This window comes from Schistosoma mansoni, chromosome 1 (genome assembly GCF_000237925.1).
Source record: "Schistosoma mansoni strain Puerto Rico chromosome 1, complete genome".
Taxonomy (NCBI): domain Eukaryota; kingdom Metazoa; phylum Platyhelminthes; class Trematoda; order Strigeidida; family Schistosomatidae; genus Schistosoma; species Schistosoma mansoni.
The window spans coordinates 42,343,155-42,360,331 of NC_031495.1; the positions used below are offsets into that span (position 1 = coordinate 42,343,155).

The window sequence follows — 17,177 nt, forward strand, 5'->3', positions numbered from 1 at the left end:
CATTTCTCGGAGTAATGTGTTCTTTGGTCCTCCTCTTTTCCTTTGGCCTTCAGGAGAATATAGGTTATACTGAGGTTATATATATATGTCGTGAAATGTAGAAGGAATCAAAACTTTTTCCATATCATAAAGTCTGATATTTAGAAATAATTTGAACGTTTATAATTCTAAACTTTACCATACCCTCATGAATCGAGAAGTAAAGGTAACCACTAGATTCAATAATATTTTTTTCTTTGATTTTACTTGCAAACCGGTTTTTTTCTTTAATTCATATATAGAATAAACAAAAAGAAATGGGCTATACACTATTGCCAAAATGAAAATTTTTTTATAACCTAGTCATTCTTGTCATGACGACTAGTTTGCCGAAGGCTTTGTCACTGTAGCATAAGTCTTCATCCTCTCTTCATACTCATATATATATATTTTTTCAATTCTGTCGTTATTTAAGTTTATTTAGATTGTATTAGTAATATACAATGTATATCTCTCTTTTCTTTTTTGTATTCATAGTGATATATGGATATTTCGTGTTTTGAGTAAATTTTTCTATTTTTTTTGTTGTTGTTGAAGAAATCATAAAGGCATTTTTAAGTAGTAATATAAAGTGGAAAGCAATTGTACAATCTTTCTACAGTCTGAGTATTGTGACTATATATATAAATAATTTCTATGCTGAAAAAAATCAGTATGCTTGAATATGTCGGAAACAGAAGAGTTTTGTAATATCTAATCAAATATCAGTAAAATAAGGAAAAAAAGAATTTTAAAAGTAATTTAATGTTGTTAAAAGAAAAAAGGCGAAATAAAAATCAGTGTAATTGAAGACAAAAGAAAAAAAAACACTATTCACACATGAAATCAGGAAAAAAACTGACTTCATTTTGCACCAATGTATGAAGCTAAATGTGATATCTTGAATCTCATGGTGTGAATTTCGATTGATGTTGAAACTGCGTTTTTGAGTAACAGATATTCAGTATTAAGCTTGTATAATGTCCTATTGAAGGAAGGAAGTTTGATTATAAGCACGTTTTTAGAGATTTCATGATTCGACTGAAGTTTAAATCACATCTGTCGTATGAAGCATGACCATCCTCTAGTCTAGGTATCTATCATTAGGAATGCTACTGTATAAGGATATAACATCATAGCTTATAGTGGTTTCATCGTTTTTGATAATTCATTTGGATATTTTATTATTTAAAGTCATAAGAATCTTTAATTACAATATGTGTGTTGTTTTGAAGTAACTTTAATATGCTGCACAGATATTTAAATAATGCGAATGTAGTCAAGTTTGTAAAGTCCTCTATAGGATTTAGCGGGATGTCTGGTTTAAATCATAAAAACGTGATGTGGGATATAAAATAAACCAAAAAAAGATGCCAATGAATAGTTTAAACTTCAAATATTAACTTGAATCTGATTTGACTTTATTGTTAATCATAATCCTGTTTATTCATGACTGCTGTTCTGTTGTCTTTGTCAGCTCTTGCGATTACTATAGTACTTTCTGAAGTCAGTGTAGAGCTAACAGTTCTTTCTTTGAAATGTTAGGTGAACAGTTAAGTAGGATGATTTATCAAGTCATATCCAACCAAGGTAGGAACAGTAGTATCACGAATTTATTCAGGACACAATAACTAGGGTTTTATGTGTGGATCCCTATGTCTTTTGCTATGTGTAGGTGACGGAATCGAAAAACACTGAGAAATGACAAAGGTATACGATAGATCACTCGAAATAATTCGATTTTCCATACTGTATTCCCCTTGTCAACTAGGTGTGACAAGATAAGAGTACGTATTGTATTTGTCTGGCACTTTTCAAAACAAAAAGGTAGATGTTCACTCATGCGTTGGTTAAGCTGCCTCGTTTTACCCCTAATATGACTATCTCTGCAGGGGCATCTGAATTTGTAGGTGCACATCGTGGGTGTAAACTCATGTAGCTTATGATTTGTTCACGTATATATCACTAGTAAACTAGGAAATATCAATGTAAAGTTTACTGTTTAGAAATTCTTTGCTAATTTATTATCCAGGACATCACTGGCCACATCGCTGCTAAACTGTAGTTTTAGGAATTGAGGTTTCATATTACTGGTCAGTATCTCTAGCTTCTCTGTCATTACATACATGTACGTTTTCGAAAAACCTTCACTGATAACCAATCGATAATGATTGATGAAACCAAACTCTCCACTTATGGTATCATCCGAGTAGATCTTCCTTGCCTTGGTTGAGAAACATCTAGCCAGATATCTATGGCAGTGAGTGAGTGCAAAACTATAGAAGTTTGTGCGTTGGCAAGCAGAAGAGGTCTTTCTATACATGCTTCTACCCAACGAGCCTTCACTCTGCCTAATCAATGAGATGTCGAGGAAATTTAGTATATCGTCACACTCATCCTCACCAGTGAAAATGATTTCTGGATTAACACTATTGAACTGATTCGTTATTCTGATTTACGATAATGAATGAATCTTGGATATAGCGGCAGTACAGATCTAGTTTATAAATAACCTCACCAAAGGATCCATTTCCTAATTTTGCTAGGAAGAAATCAGCCCCGATTGGACCGCAGTTGCATCATTTATTTGTCTATAATTTGTGTTGTAGAAGACAAAATGGACGTTCAGTAAATATCTTGAGAGGAATTTTTCCAGGTTATTGTCAAGGACGTTAACACTGGTATGGTTTTCCGATATATGCATACATATAAATTCGATCGGCTCGACTAGTGATACTTTGGTAAATAAAGGCACGACATCTAATGAGATCATATATTTACTACTAAAATTCATATCTTTCACTTTGGAAATGAAGTCGAGGACCTTTTTGATGCTCCATCTAACGGTCGGTTTGTGTGGAGGCTATTAGTTTTAGACTGGACATTTCGTAATTTTGTGATATAGAGAATTATCCACATCTAAAACTGGGAGGAGGTCGAGACGCATGGACTTGCGTTAACCGTACAGTCGCAGTGTATTTGATACAGTCGGTTTAAGTGCATCGTGAAACGTGGACGAAATTATACGCTTTCGCATTAGTTCTTTAAGAGAACTAAGTAGCTGTTTCTCTAATTTTTCATTGATGTTTTCATTTTCAGTAGGTTTTTGAGATTTGTTAAGATCATTAAATATTTGGTTCATTTTATCAATGTATTCCATATTGCTCATTAAAAATTGACGTCTCCCCTTATCTGGCTTATATATAATCAAGGTGACATTTTTTCTTGGTTCTGTTAAGAAGTTTCAATGTTGCTTGGCTAGTAGACATTTAGCGGTGCATTCAATATTCTTTTACTGTTGATAGCTATCAATTTTTCAAACTTGAAACAGATTTCATAATTAAAGTCTATAACAAAGTAGTAAATTGTAAGTATTTCTAAGTGATATCGACGTATCACTCTATGTACTAGGAATAAGACATGTACCTCTGATTATAGGATACAAAGGTATATGAGTTTTATGGAAGTCATTAATTATGTGCCTATATTAACCAATTTCTTGTGTGTAGCCAAAAGTGAGATCAAGATCTTCTTCTATTGAGTTAATCTATTTTTCAAAAAACCTTGATATTTGATATTGTATCCATAAAAAGGATATCAATATTCAAGTTAAATATAGATAAAATGTTTGTTGTTCGATTATGTCCTACCTATATCCATCTATCCAACTATTCTACTAAGATTTTTATCAATAAACATGGTACATCTGGCAAATACTTTTATAATAATAAACAAAACCAAATCTTTGAAGTAATTAAGATATAAACATGTGAGACCACACAGCTATAGTGCACAACTTAAAGTTGCATACTGAAGATGACTATATCAAAAGCTTGTATTCTAACCTGAATAAACATTCATAATCAATTGGTGAAAATATCTCTCTTGCCAATGAACAAAATTTTGTTGTTTAATTAACAACAGAGTTAAATTTTGCAAAATCTTTACTTTTGTCCTCAGTGGCGATCACGTTTTCTTATTAAAAACAACAATCAAGAATACTTAAGAAAAGTAATTGTGTAGTATCCTCCAAACTTGAGTATTTGGTCACAGCGTTCGCACCTCCAGACTTCTGACATACTCAGAACATTCAATAGATTTTATCATTCATTCAAACCATCAATACTTCTTTGAACAGAGTTATAAGATATATTACGTTTATTAGAATTATGAGTCAATAATCAGTAAAATGACGATGGCTAATTGGTTATTTCAAGACAGACTCACCAAATTACATAATAGTGCACATTTAGACGCTTTCTGATACAAGTTGTCTCTAAAAATGGACTAAGAAACGACTCGAAGTTTTCTATACATATACACGAATACTTACACAAGCGATAGTCTTATAGTTTATACTTCACAAAATAATGCATTCAAACTCTTTTTATGTAAAAGCATTATTGCTGAGAAAGAGCTGTTATTTGAAATATAAAGTATTTAATCGAAAGCTGATGTATTAACAAAACTAGCTTTAGCATCTGTTATAGGATAAATACTTCAAAATCGTGTAAATTGTAAATTAGAAAGGTCATTTACAAAAGGTCAGAATAATTTGTTGTAAGGTATCAAGTTACAACAAATATATTAACAAAATAGATGTAAAGTGAGAGAACAAAGATGGATAGTGGCTAGCAGTGGAATCCAGGATGCGCGTTTCGTCCTATTTGGGACTCGTCGGCTGGATGTACCTGCATCTCAGAGTTGATGTTCACTCCGGAAGTCGAACCCAGTACCCTTCGCTTCAAACGCCATCGCGTTATCCACTCGGCCACTGAGTCCTGATAGGCACTTGCATGTGCAATGGCGTGAAGTTTAAATTCAATTAGTATTGTTTGTTTTGGGACTGCAACTGGTCAGTCTCTAGTTGGCATATGTACATACTGTGCGTATTGCATCGATATAGCCTTAATTCACAAGCATGGTAAGCAAAGATGGATAATGGCTATCAGTGGAATCCAGGACGCGCGTTTCGTCCTATTTGGGACTCGTCAACTGGATGTACCTGCATCTCAGAAGATTCAAACAAACAATACTAATTGCGTAGTAGGAGAGTTTAGTCTCGATCATGGAGATAGTAATAATAATAACAACTGTATTAATGAAGTCGTGTGTGTATATAATATGTAATAAAAGAGATATTATTCAGGTAATTATGGTGAAAAATTCATTCAAGAAAAGTGTAAACACAAAAGGAATTGGGAGAGGAGACACGAGGTTTATAATATCTAGTTTACGCATCTGGTGATCCAGTCGTGGAGCAAGGTAAAGTTAGAGGTGGGAAATAGCTCTTCTGGATACATAGGTTAGGATGACTTCAGCTATTTATAGGTGTAGTAATCTAGGTTTTTTAGGATCTTGATAAAAAACAGAGAAAGCTTAATCAATTTTGTTATCTGTACTATCTACCAGGTGAGAAAGGATGGCGCTTCTAATAAACCATATCGGTTCATCTTCACGAGCATGCAGGCATAAAACCCTTTAAGTGTAACTTATGTAACTAGCTTTACAGAAGCAGAGAAATCGGTAACCAAACTTTGATCCAACTAGTGTTTTCAGTACTACAGACAAGAAACATTATTTTTCAACATCATTAACTATAATTGAATAAAGTAGGATGCAAATCCACTTCATTTTCATTAAAAGTATATAAACTCACATTGACATCAGATTTGTTTCTTTGATCTCACAAGCTTGTATTAGTTTACTCGATTTATCTTTATACTTATTTTACGTCATTGCAGATTTTGCTCAACCATAATTGAGTGTATGAGTAGTTCATTCGCTACAATAGACGTCCACAATAATAGGAATATGGTAGATTATAAACGGTGAATAACATATATCGTTAAATGATTTTGTTTTATTCTAATGATCATCCATGTAATTACAAAAATCTAGCAGAAAATCGCTGTAATTCACATAATTTTGTTGTTTTGATGTAAACATTAATAGATAGTACTATATAATAAATAAAGGTAATAAAATTTTTGCCTAACATTAAAATTATATGGTCTGTCGGTAACAAAAAACTTTATTTTTGTAAATCGTTCTTCATGGATTAATCATTTTAACTCAGTGCTTTGTAAATGAAAATGGTTAATGTTTATTGGATTTTCCTTCACAGTATCGGTATTTACTTGTGCTTGTTTTGCCAACAGTATTTTAATAATAATTGAATTTGGTAAATGTACATATATAAAAATATGTGTAGTCATGAATATCCGTATCCATGATCAGTTGTTGAATATACTTCTAGATTGTATTGGGATCCATGTCAGTTGAACCGTTTTCTTCATAAAGTATAGATTGTCTGGCAAATCAAATTCATATTCTCCTTTTGTTTATTAATTTAAATGTAAGACAATGTGTTTTGAACTTTGAAGGTGAAGTTTGTTTCACAGATATAATACACTAATAGTGGTATATTGTGATCCTATAAAACTGTACATAGGTTATGGAACAGTTCATGACGAGTTTTTGATTCTGTTTTCCTAATAATGGAGCTTAGGATTGTATTCTTTCTATATATATTTAGGTTATTTACTCCAATTCTATTTATCTAAAGTGTTAAATTTGTAGACTATTGGCAACAATGTGTAATTTGTAAACCAGCTGGATGGATAAGGCAGGAGCTTTGTAAGTGATGATTGACTCAGTTAGTACTCCTTAGTATGAACCATCTGAAATTGTGTAGGAAATATTGCTTTTTTGAGATTTCAAACTCATTTAACTTAGTGTAATGGTAAAGAAATTTCAACTTCATAATTCCTTCATCGAAAGATTGAGATGTATATATCAATTATTCACTGAATAGTAACTGAAATCATTTCATTCAGTCCTCGGTGCTGATTAACTTGAAGTGATCATTTCAAGGTAACAATAACACTAATGTGTTATCATAATCAGTTTTCCTACTTTGTTTCCTGACTGGATTAGGATATTTTCATTTAGTTGTGAGTACTATGATTTCGAAAACATCATATATACTTCTAAGGGTCTAGTTGTTGTGCTAATTATACAGTGGGATTGACTAGAAGCTAAATAAATCGATGCATTGTGAAGAGTTCAATGCAGCAACCGATTTTCTATGATCCACATAGTTAAAAACTTTATCAAGACCTAATATAATTTGGAGTTTTCATAATAATTACGCATCATTTCCGTTCGATAGTAAAGAATTTTATTTACTTTCATACTTCTTATCTTGATTTGAGTGGTAAATTTTCCTACTTCTGCAAACATGGTTTTAAGGAGATTGGTCCAAGGCTGAACATCAAACTTCAAAATACCTGAAATTTAGTTTTATTTTTTGATTAGGACCATGAATTTATCAATGTGGATGCTCAGTGCTGAGGAGTTCCATACTAGGACAAAACGGCCATCCAATGCTTCCAGGTTTTCAATGGTGGTCTAACACTGATCAAGAGGTTGAACATTTCAAATTAAATCTGGTTGATTGGTGCTATCGATTTAAGGACAGTAGATATAACTACAGAGGTATTTTAACTAACAGAACACAAGTATGTTATCAGTGAACTTATTAACGACCAAAATTTTACTATTACGAAACATGATAAACGAACAGGAACTGTCTTACTTAACAAAAAAGACTATAACATCTTGACCGATCATCTAAAATTCCAAGATCTTAATGGCCAGAAAAACGTCTGTAATAAAATATTGATTGAACTGACGAGATCCTTAAAAAGCTCGTGGATCAACAGGTAATTCTACCAAATATATACAAGACAATTAAGTCATTAGGAACCCATTTACCTAAATTATACAGACTACCGATGGTAGGTCCGACTTTGGACATGTACCATTCCCTTTATCATAATGTAGTGAAGTGGTTAGTAACCATTTTAAAACCATTCCATAAATATTTAGTGATGTAGTCCAGTTCATCGACAAGATCAAAAACATAAACACTCAAGGTCATGTCGTGAGACTTACCACCATTGTTTAGAAATGTCCCACTCTGGTAGAATATATCTGTGAACAACTTAGGGAACAAGAAATAGAGACCACAAACTCCGCGGAAATCACTAAGGAATCCTTAAGAAAGATACACTATGAACGCCAACTTCAAATTCAGTGGTGATATATACATATATATAGACAAATAGATTGTGTCGCAATAGATTCACTACTAAGTTCTATATTGACTGAAAATTTTCTCTCTAAACTGGAAAACAGCCCAAAACACAAAAGATTGACAGGTTTTCAGCTTACTGATGGTATATGAACGATATGTTCATCCTATATAACGGTCATACTGACCTAATAGAAACATTCAAGCGATTTAATGAAGTTCATCCGTCTATAAAATTCACATGTGAGGAACAAAATAGAGGAAGGATAGCAATTCAAAGGTGTTGTACTTACAAAGAGGATTGATAGGTCACTAAGAAGAAACTTAAACAAGAAAACAACCTGAACTGGTCAATACACGAATTTTATTAGTTTTGTTCCTCTTCAATATAAAAGAAACCTGATTAAGACAATTCATTAGAGAATTAGGACCACATGCTCCTCCTAGATATGGTTGAAGAGGAAACAAAGGCATTGAGTGCTACCCTGAAAGAAAATCGACATCCGGAGAAGTTTATAATTAAACGTTTAGCCAAGGAAGGAGAATAAGGAAGACCTAACTGTGAGCAAAAAGCCTTTGTATATATACTTACAATTTAGAGGCGATACAATCAGCGTAATGCTACTACTAAAGTTACACAGAACAATTTAAAAACTCTTAATCCAGGTAAACTACAATTATTGTTTTCTACACATTTAATGATCATTCTGAGATTGAAAGATAAATTAACTAGACTATCCACCTCTTTCTGTATCTGACAATTCAACTGCTCTTACGGAGCAAGTTATGTTTGCAGGTGTCCTAGGAATTTGTATTTTCGGGCTCTAGAGCACTTCCCAATTTGGTTAAGCAAAAGTATATATAAAACTGTTAACAACTTGATTTTGTATCATTTAGTACAAACAGCCAACATGGAGCAATCATTCCCAATAGTATATCGTGTTAACAGCAATCCGCCTAAATCCTTCAAAGTGAGAATTTTCCAGACAGCTGAAGCAATAGCTATTCGGATTAAAAATGAGAACTTCGCGTCCAGAGGAAATATGTTCAACTGTAGTGAATGAGAACACAAGTCAGGACAATCGAATGTATTTGAATACAAAATTACAGAACATCTTAATAAAATCTGTGGACCGTACAGTATATACTTCATTATCGTTTCACACCAATCATTCTTTGTTCTCGTTCACCACACAACTATTCCCTTTACCTTGATCGACTTTTGGCTTAATTAGTAAATAATCACTTTTATAATATTGTGACGTAATTCGATTATTGTTCATTTTCATAGCTTAAACTTATCCACATATTTTATCGTTATTATTATTATAAAACCTGCCAACGATTTTGAGATATTTATTCAACACCCACCCGTATCCACTAATTCTTGCATAACTCATATTATGATAATGAATTGAGAAGACTAAGTTTATCAGAATTATGTGATATATTTGCGCAATACATTTTGAGCAATCTGATTGCACATATACGTGTTAAGACATTTTTATATGAAAATTAAAAGGTCAACTAGACAGGTTAAGGTAAGAAAATAAATAAAGTACACCAAAACAATGTGATGACTACTCTGGATAATAAATCAGCATTACCAGGGTAGGTTAAGGGTAAGAACAAATTGTTTTTGAACACATAAAGGGGGTTTCAATTTTCGTATAGCCAAGGCTTCAATAAACCTTAGTATACGTCCTTGAAGGCTTTTGTACAACACTACAAACGCTGATTTGATGTCAACCTTATGACCAGTTTCAACCAAATGTTTCGCAATGGAGGAAGACGTTTGTCTATCCTGTGATCTTATTTGACCATTCGAATTCATTTGGTTCTGCAGCCATTTAGGTATATGTTCCGCCACCCTTAATTGCAGATCACGATTGCTCCTCCCTATGTACGTGTTTCCGCACATACATGTAAATTGATATACACAATGGGATGTGACACAATCGCTTATGTGCTGTTTAGGTTTTTGGTGAAACATCGACCTTGTCTTTTCAATGATGACAAGTTGAGCTGCATAAAATGTCCTGTTTATGGCTAATTTCAGTTTCCGTTTCAACATGAGACTATTTGAGTCACTCCTAAATGGTAACGTATTATAAACTCGCTTTTTGGGTGCCAGAAGCGTCATAGGTCTAATCGTATTGTAACCCCTCCAGCGGTTTATGCACTTTAATGAATAACTATTATTCATTAACGTATCAGTTAAGTGTTTCGTTTCTACTTCAATAATATCTCTAGTACAAATACGATTGATTCTATTGAATAAGCCTTTTATTAAACCACGTTTGTAATGAATTGGGCAGTGACTATGGAAATTAAGATATTGCCCCGTCCATGTCGGCTTTCTATATCTCTCCTACTGATCAGTATGTCTAGAAAAGGAAGTTGGTTGTTCTTCTCTTCTTCGCACGTAAGAGAAATATGCCTCTGACTTGTATTGAGTTCTTTTAACAAGCGGTTCACGTCTTCACATTTACCCCCCCCCATAATTATGATGTCATCAACTTATCGTCTATACAGACACATCTTTTGAATTGAGTCTTCAGCTAAATTTTCAACATACCCCATAAACACATCCGCCAGTAACGGTCCTAAAGGGCTACCCATATTATTCTATATATTATGTAATTTTCGATTTGTAATTACATTATTCTCTCTCTCACCCCATGTTGACCATATTTATTCTGATCATCATTTCTTTCATAATTTCATTTAACCTATAAACTCATTTAAGTCAACACTTCATATCAGTCACATAAACATTAACGAATTTGTTTTTCATTTTATATGACAAACAATCGTTGATTCACATGTTATAATTTCAAATGATGTACCCTGCTTTAAACCTGGCCATTTTTCGGATTCTTAATTTGAATACATTATTGTAGGAATTGAAGAGAATGTATTGAAAAGAATATTCTTAGTTCATATATCTGTGTTTTAATGCGATTGGAATTTTTCAGTAAATAAAAAGCTATCCTCTAGTAGAATGTATGTTCTTTAATTACTGTAAAAGGAAATCATACATTACATTAAACAACTTATCAGTGTCTATGTAAAAGAAAACTTTCAATCGTCAACTCCAATGAATACTCTTTAAGTAAACTGAATTCCTAATAAAATACTGGTAATTACCTACTTAGCACTTAATTGAATTATATGTAGGTAAGATTAAACATCAAATAGGGTTTTCTAATGAATGTTATACAGAGAAATTATTAAATTTATTTGTCAGAAGTGGGTTTTGTACAGATTTTAGTAATTTTATAGTTGAAATCATGAGTCAATTAAAGCAAGACCACCATGGAAAACCTGGAAGCACTGAACGGCCGTTTTGTCCCATTGTGGGACTACTCAGCAGTGCGCATCCACGATCTCGCCTCGCAAGATTCAAACCCAAGACCTATCAGTCTTGAGCGCGAGCGCGTAACCACTTGACCATTGAGCCGGCATCCAACGGTGTTAATGTGTAACTTCAACCAATCCACGAAATTCAGCAACCGTTCACAAATTGTCTTCAGTGAGTTGATATCTCACAACAGACGTGGTTGAACTCCACTGGTCACTGCTCCTCACTAGAACTCCAGGAACTATATCTTGAAGTCAGTCACTAGTGAGCATATGATCATTATCTGAGGGACGAAAGGGCCGTCCAGTACTTCCAGGTTCTCCATGATGGTCTAGCTTCAAGTGACTCATGATTTCAACGATAAAATTTGTTTGCGTAAAACAATTTATTAAATAAAAATTATTATAAGTACTTTGATACTCAAATTAAAGAATTAAACGAGAACAGTTCATCTGTGTAATTTACTACTGGTATTATTCGAAACCCCCAAAAGAATAAAATCCTTTATTTATTCATCAGTTTCTGAACACGATTTGATAACGATTAGCTTTCTTACTTTCTATACTTCTAATAGTATAACGATCGATGAACTGATGTGAGGAAAAATAGTTATGAATTAATTAGTAACTGACATGTTCTCTATTACTTCTTGAGTTTCTCATTTGTAAAACTAAGATTCAGTTGAATATCCTGTTAATAATTTTTTTTTAATGTTTCATTGTTTCAAATTTCAATAATTACGACAATAAGTAAGAAAATTTACAATGGATTCTTTATCGCCAAATACGTTTTCTATATCTAATTTTAATTTATAAGAACTTTCGTCTAAAATAGAGTGAATAGTTTCACAGTATTTTGGCGCTGAGTTGATGTAAGACATTAAATAAGAATAATATATTTGTAAAATCTCAGCGAATGAATTTGAAGTAAATCCGACGTTTCCCCTGGCAATCTGGTCCAAGCTTTTTCAAAGATGTTTCTTTCAAATTTATTCGCCAAGATTTTACAAATATATTATTCCTATTAAATTTTAATTTATTTTGTTTGTGTATTTTTTTTTCTCAGTGAAGTTCTTTATCTAAATATACCTGTTGCCTACGAAATTATTCAACAAGGAATAGATTTCACATTTTTTATAAAAACAGTGAATATATTTATCTTAGATGGAATAGAAAGATGAAATAAAATTTCTGATTGGTTCACATTCAAAGTTCCAATCAGAAAATGTTTAATAAACAAACATATGCTATTGACTAATTTATTATTTACTTAGAATTAAATTTATCATAGTAAATACCTAAATAAAATAATTATTCATTTAAAAAAAACGATCCATTTGGTTCCCTTCAATTATATCAAAACTCATATGATTCGAAGAGAATTTTCAAATAATCATGAACTTCATGTATTCATAGAAATTGTTTTGCATTACATTCTAATTTTTTATTATGGATAATGAATCAATTCAGATTTGTTAATAATTTCATAGTAGTATTGATCATGTTGTTTTTCTATCAGCAAAGAATTATGGCTGATTTCTTGTTTAGGACTCCTGGTAGTTATGCAATTCTGCCAGAACTGAAACCATGCCCTTCAGGTGGATTATACTTCAGTTTTTTTACTACAACCTCAACAGGTTTATTGCTTTACACAGAAAATAACATTACTGGACAATTTCTTGCACTCACGTTGTTACATAATAGTAGAATAAAATTGGAACTGGAATTACGTTCACCTCAATATCGTATAACAAGAGCACACACAACTATTACGTTAGATTATTCAGAAAAGTGTAGGAGTGAAACACATTTAAGTGAGTTTGATTCACGTTTGTCCCATAAATCGGATAGCATTTTTTCTAGTCGTTGGAATACTGTGGAAATTACATTCGAATCACAGACAAACCACACGATTGATGGAGTGAAATTAAAAATTAATAAATATCATACTCATATGAGAATTTTTCCTCCAGTAGATTTTTCTCCATCAAAGCACATTTTACTGGGTCATTATATGTTTATGGGACAACTTTCAGATGAAATGCGTTCAGATGCAACACAGCGGGCATTATTCAGTGCAGCAATGCAACCGAGTTTCCAAGGAATAATAAAAGATATTTATGTTATTCAATGCCCTACTTTATATCATTCCAAATTACAAACAGAAACAAATTATTCAAGACAATGCATACCATATGAACCAATTATTCTGGAAAATGGTGCATTAAAAATTCACTCTTATTCTAGTTCTTTAAACAAATTATCACACTTCTGCTCATCTCAAACCAATCCTTCAAATGAAATTAATGGATTAATAAATGACTTAAGTTATTTCAATTTGCTTCAAAAGCAAACATCATCTGTACGATGTGAAAGTAAGTTGTATCACCATTTATGAATATTTCGTTTTATTTAATTAAACAATCATCAACCGGATTTAAATAAATAAACTGATGCATATTATGATTTCTTTGAGAATACTTCTGACAAGTTGACGCAAAATTCCATGTAACAGTATTTTTTTGCTTATTTTATTTACTTAAGTAACTTTGACTCTATTACATGACAATAGAATACCTCATATCTTTCATTGACGAATTTTCGCTAAACTTGTTATACAAATAGTACATAATGTAGCTGAATATTGCTTACTTCTTAACTTTGTGTACAAATAGAACAAATTCCCGTTAGTATGATAATTACCATCACCATAGGATACTCAAAAGTCGGTACGAAGTTTGCTGCAAAACTTTAGACAAAATGGCACAATCAGATCAACAGAAACTTACGCCTGTTACTCCGAATGGAGCATAGGTCGCCGACAAGCATTCTCCAACCCACTCTTTCCCGGGCCTTCTTTTCTAGTTCTATCCAGTTTTTCTTCATTCTTCCCATGTCTGTCTCCATTTCTCAGCGTAATGTGTTCTTTGGTCTTCCTCGTCTCGTTTGGCCTTCAGGATTCCGTGTGAGGGATTGTCTTGTGACGCATTTGGGTGATTTCCTCAAAGTGTGCCCTATCCACTTCCAGCACTTCCTCCTCATTTCTTCCTCCGCTGGAATCTGGTTTGTTGTCTCCACAGTAACTTTTTGCTGATAGTGTCTGGCGAACGGATCCGGAAAAGAAAATCTAAGTATCTTGAATTCTAATGTTTTCTGTACTAAAATACTATACAGATTTTTCTGTACTTTGTTACATTGGATACGTTCACAATTCTTTCTCAGTGTAAAATAACCACAAAATAAATAGTGTTTTCAAAATATTACTTTAGATTAGAAAATTCAATATGGCATAACTGAAATAAGATCGGAACTTATTAGTTACATAGGCATTAATTTTAATTATCCTAACATACCATCTTCCAAAAATTAAACCACAGACTAAGTTACGTAGATGTAAATTTAGAAATATAATTAAAATTCATTTATGATTTCATACTGAAATTGCAAAGAATGAATGGAAATGTAAGTTGGATTCGTGATAAAATATTTGACTAAATTTCACTTTTGTCGTTTCCTTTTCATTATAACCGTCAATCATCTAATTCAGAACTTTGGAATAATAGAATATGGTATGTGTGTGTAATAAGGTCGTCCTCTTTTTTGATTTATGAAATGATTGAATACGAGTAAGTTTGTGACTTTTAGTTGTATCTCATTTTTTGTCAAAATCAGTTAAACAGAATAATGATAGGTATAATTAATTTGATTAATGATTTATTTTGAATACATTGTATTTTACTAACATTTATGAATACAATATAGGGAAAAGATATTTAGCCTAGGCGGTTTCTTTTATAGTGTTCCATAATCTGTAATAGATGATGTAATTACTTATCTTTCGTTGTCTTTCTGGATAGCATCATTAATGACTAACGGAAGCAACCCACCCGTGATACAATAATTCTTTTGTTAATACGTTTTATTTTTGTTTAAAACATTGTATCAGTCAAGTGGAACGAGATGATTGGAAACAGTTCAGACAGTCAGAGTCTTACCTAAAGACTGAGAAAGATCAATTCATTTTGTTTAATTAACTGATTGTAAGCAAATAAGTTGGTTCAATGAAAGTAACTTGCTGTGTAGTGTTTTCATTTCATTTAGATGTGGATGTATTGCTATCCACCCTAGTCTAAATAAAATGTATTTTTGTCATGATGTGATCAATATTCTTTTCCAGTCCCACTCAAAACTGTATTATATAAATATATCAACAACAAACACTTACGTAAAATGTGAATTACATAATTCCATGTCATAATAATATTGTTTATATGATAATCCATAATAACACATGATTAGATATAAAATTTTATAGGCAGATTTATTGCCAATGTATTGTCAGAATTTGATAATAATAATAATATTACCCTTTTTTAGATTTAACCAAAAAAAACAACACACAAGTATCCAACAACATGTACTTGTTAACCTTTTGCATTTTTATATAATGTACAAAATCCTGTGTGTGTGTTTCTTTTCTCTCTCTTTAATGATTTACAGTAAACGAAATGCCTATTTTTTTATATTTTAGTTTGATATATCAATTTTATGAAAGTAGTCTCCTTCAAAATGTAGAAAAAAAAATTTATGTAATTGTCCATTGAAAGATGATCATATAATTACTCTTCTTAAATCTTTATTAGGATGGTTTATTTTTTTATGGATAGATACAAGAGAATAAAAATTTTTGGTTGCTAATATCAGTAATAATAATAATGATAATAACTTTATCAATAAACTAGAAATATAATGGATGAAAAAGTTAACCTTTTAATAAAAAGATGAAGATAACAAATGTGCCATATGATTATATGTTATATCTATATATATACCTATGTAATATTTATATCTTTTTCTTTTTTTATTATTCTTTGTGGTTACTTACAAGTGAAAATGGTACTTGCACTTTGTTAAATGCACTTGTTAGGTATGTATATATACATATACATGTATATATACTTTAAGATATATTTCAATAGAGTATATACTGATTGATTTTCCGCATATAAAAAAAGAAAAAAGAATAATCTTTCAGTTGCGTAAACAAACTAACTATTTTATTTGGATTTTAAGACAGTTTTTCAATCTGTAAAACAACATTTAAAAAATATATTGATAATTAAGATTAAAAGGGGGAGTCTAATCAATATTTTATGCACTGCTGAGGTATTGGCGATCCATGAACTCAAGCCTGAACTTTGAGTGCGGAGACGATTTGTCCAACCTCTCACTATTCCTCGGCCCGAATTCCCATACTCGGTATGTTTCTGGTTGTCGTTTTGTTTTTCTTTTCTGCACTTTTACTTGATTATGATCGGTTCTTTTGTTTTTTAACTTATTGTTTTACATATTAAATTCTAATCAGTTATTACTACCTTATCCATTTTTATTGATTAGTATTCAGTCTATTATTATGACCTTTGTGTTTGTCGCTTTTCTTCATATCTGTCAATTGGACTATCTGACCCATAAATTATTTTATTCCTTACCCCTTGAATAGTACGTAACCTTATTTGTTATTTCTTGCCGAGTCAATTTATGATACAATCTTTCCTAGCCTCCTGTAGACATATATTTTCCATATAACTATATATACGAATGTACAGCTTAAGGAAATGATTTCGTCGAAAAGAAAATTTTCTTCGCTGAAGATCAAAATGATTTAAAAAATTATTTTCATTCTCATCATTAAATAAAA

The 17,177-nt window shown here is 31.8% G+C and overlaps 1 protein-coding gene across 1 annotated transcript; it reads left to right on the forward strand.

Annotated features, from left to right (window-relative positions):
* Nucleotides 1-13,007: 13,007 nt before the first annotated feature.
* Nucleotides 13,008-16,160, forward strand: Smp_180750 (hypothetical protein; the record flags this gene model as incomplete). Its single annotated transcript, XM_018794478.1, has 3 exons — nucleotides 13,008-13,293; nucleotides 13,516-13,854; nucleotides 16,123-16,160. 3 exons carry the CDS (start codon nucleotides 13,008-13,010, stop codon nucleotides 16,158-16,160), a joined length of 663 nt encoding a protein of 220 aa, XP_018648887.1.
* Between the last annotated feature and the right edge of the window lie 1,017 nt (nucleotides 16,161-17,177).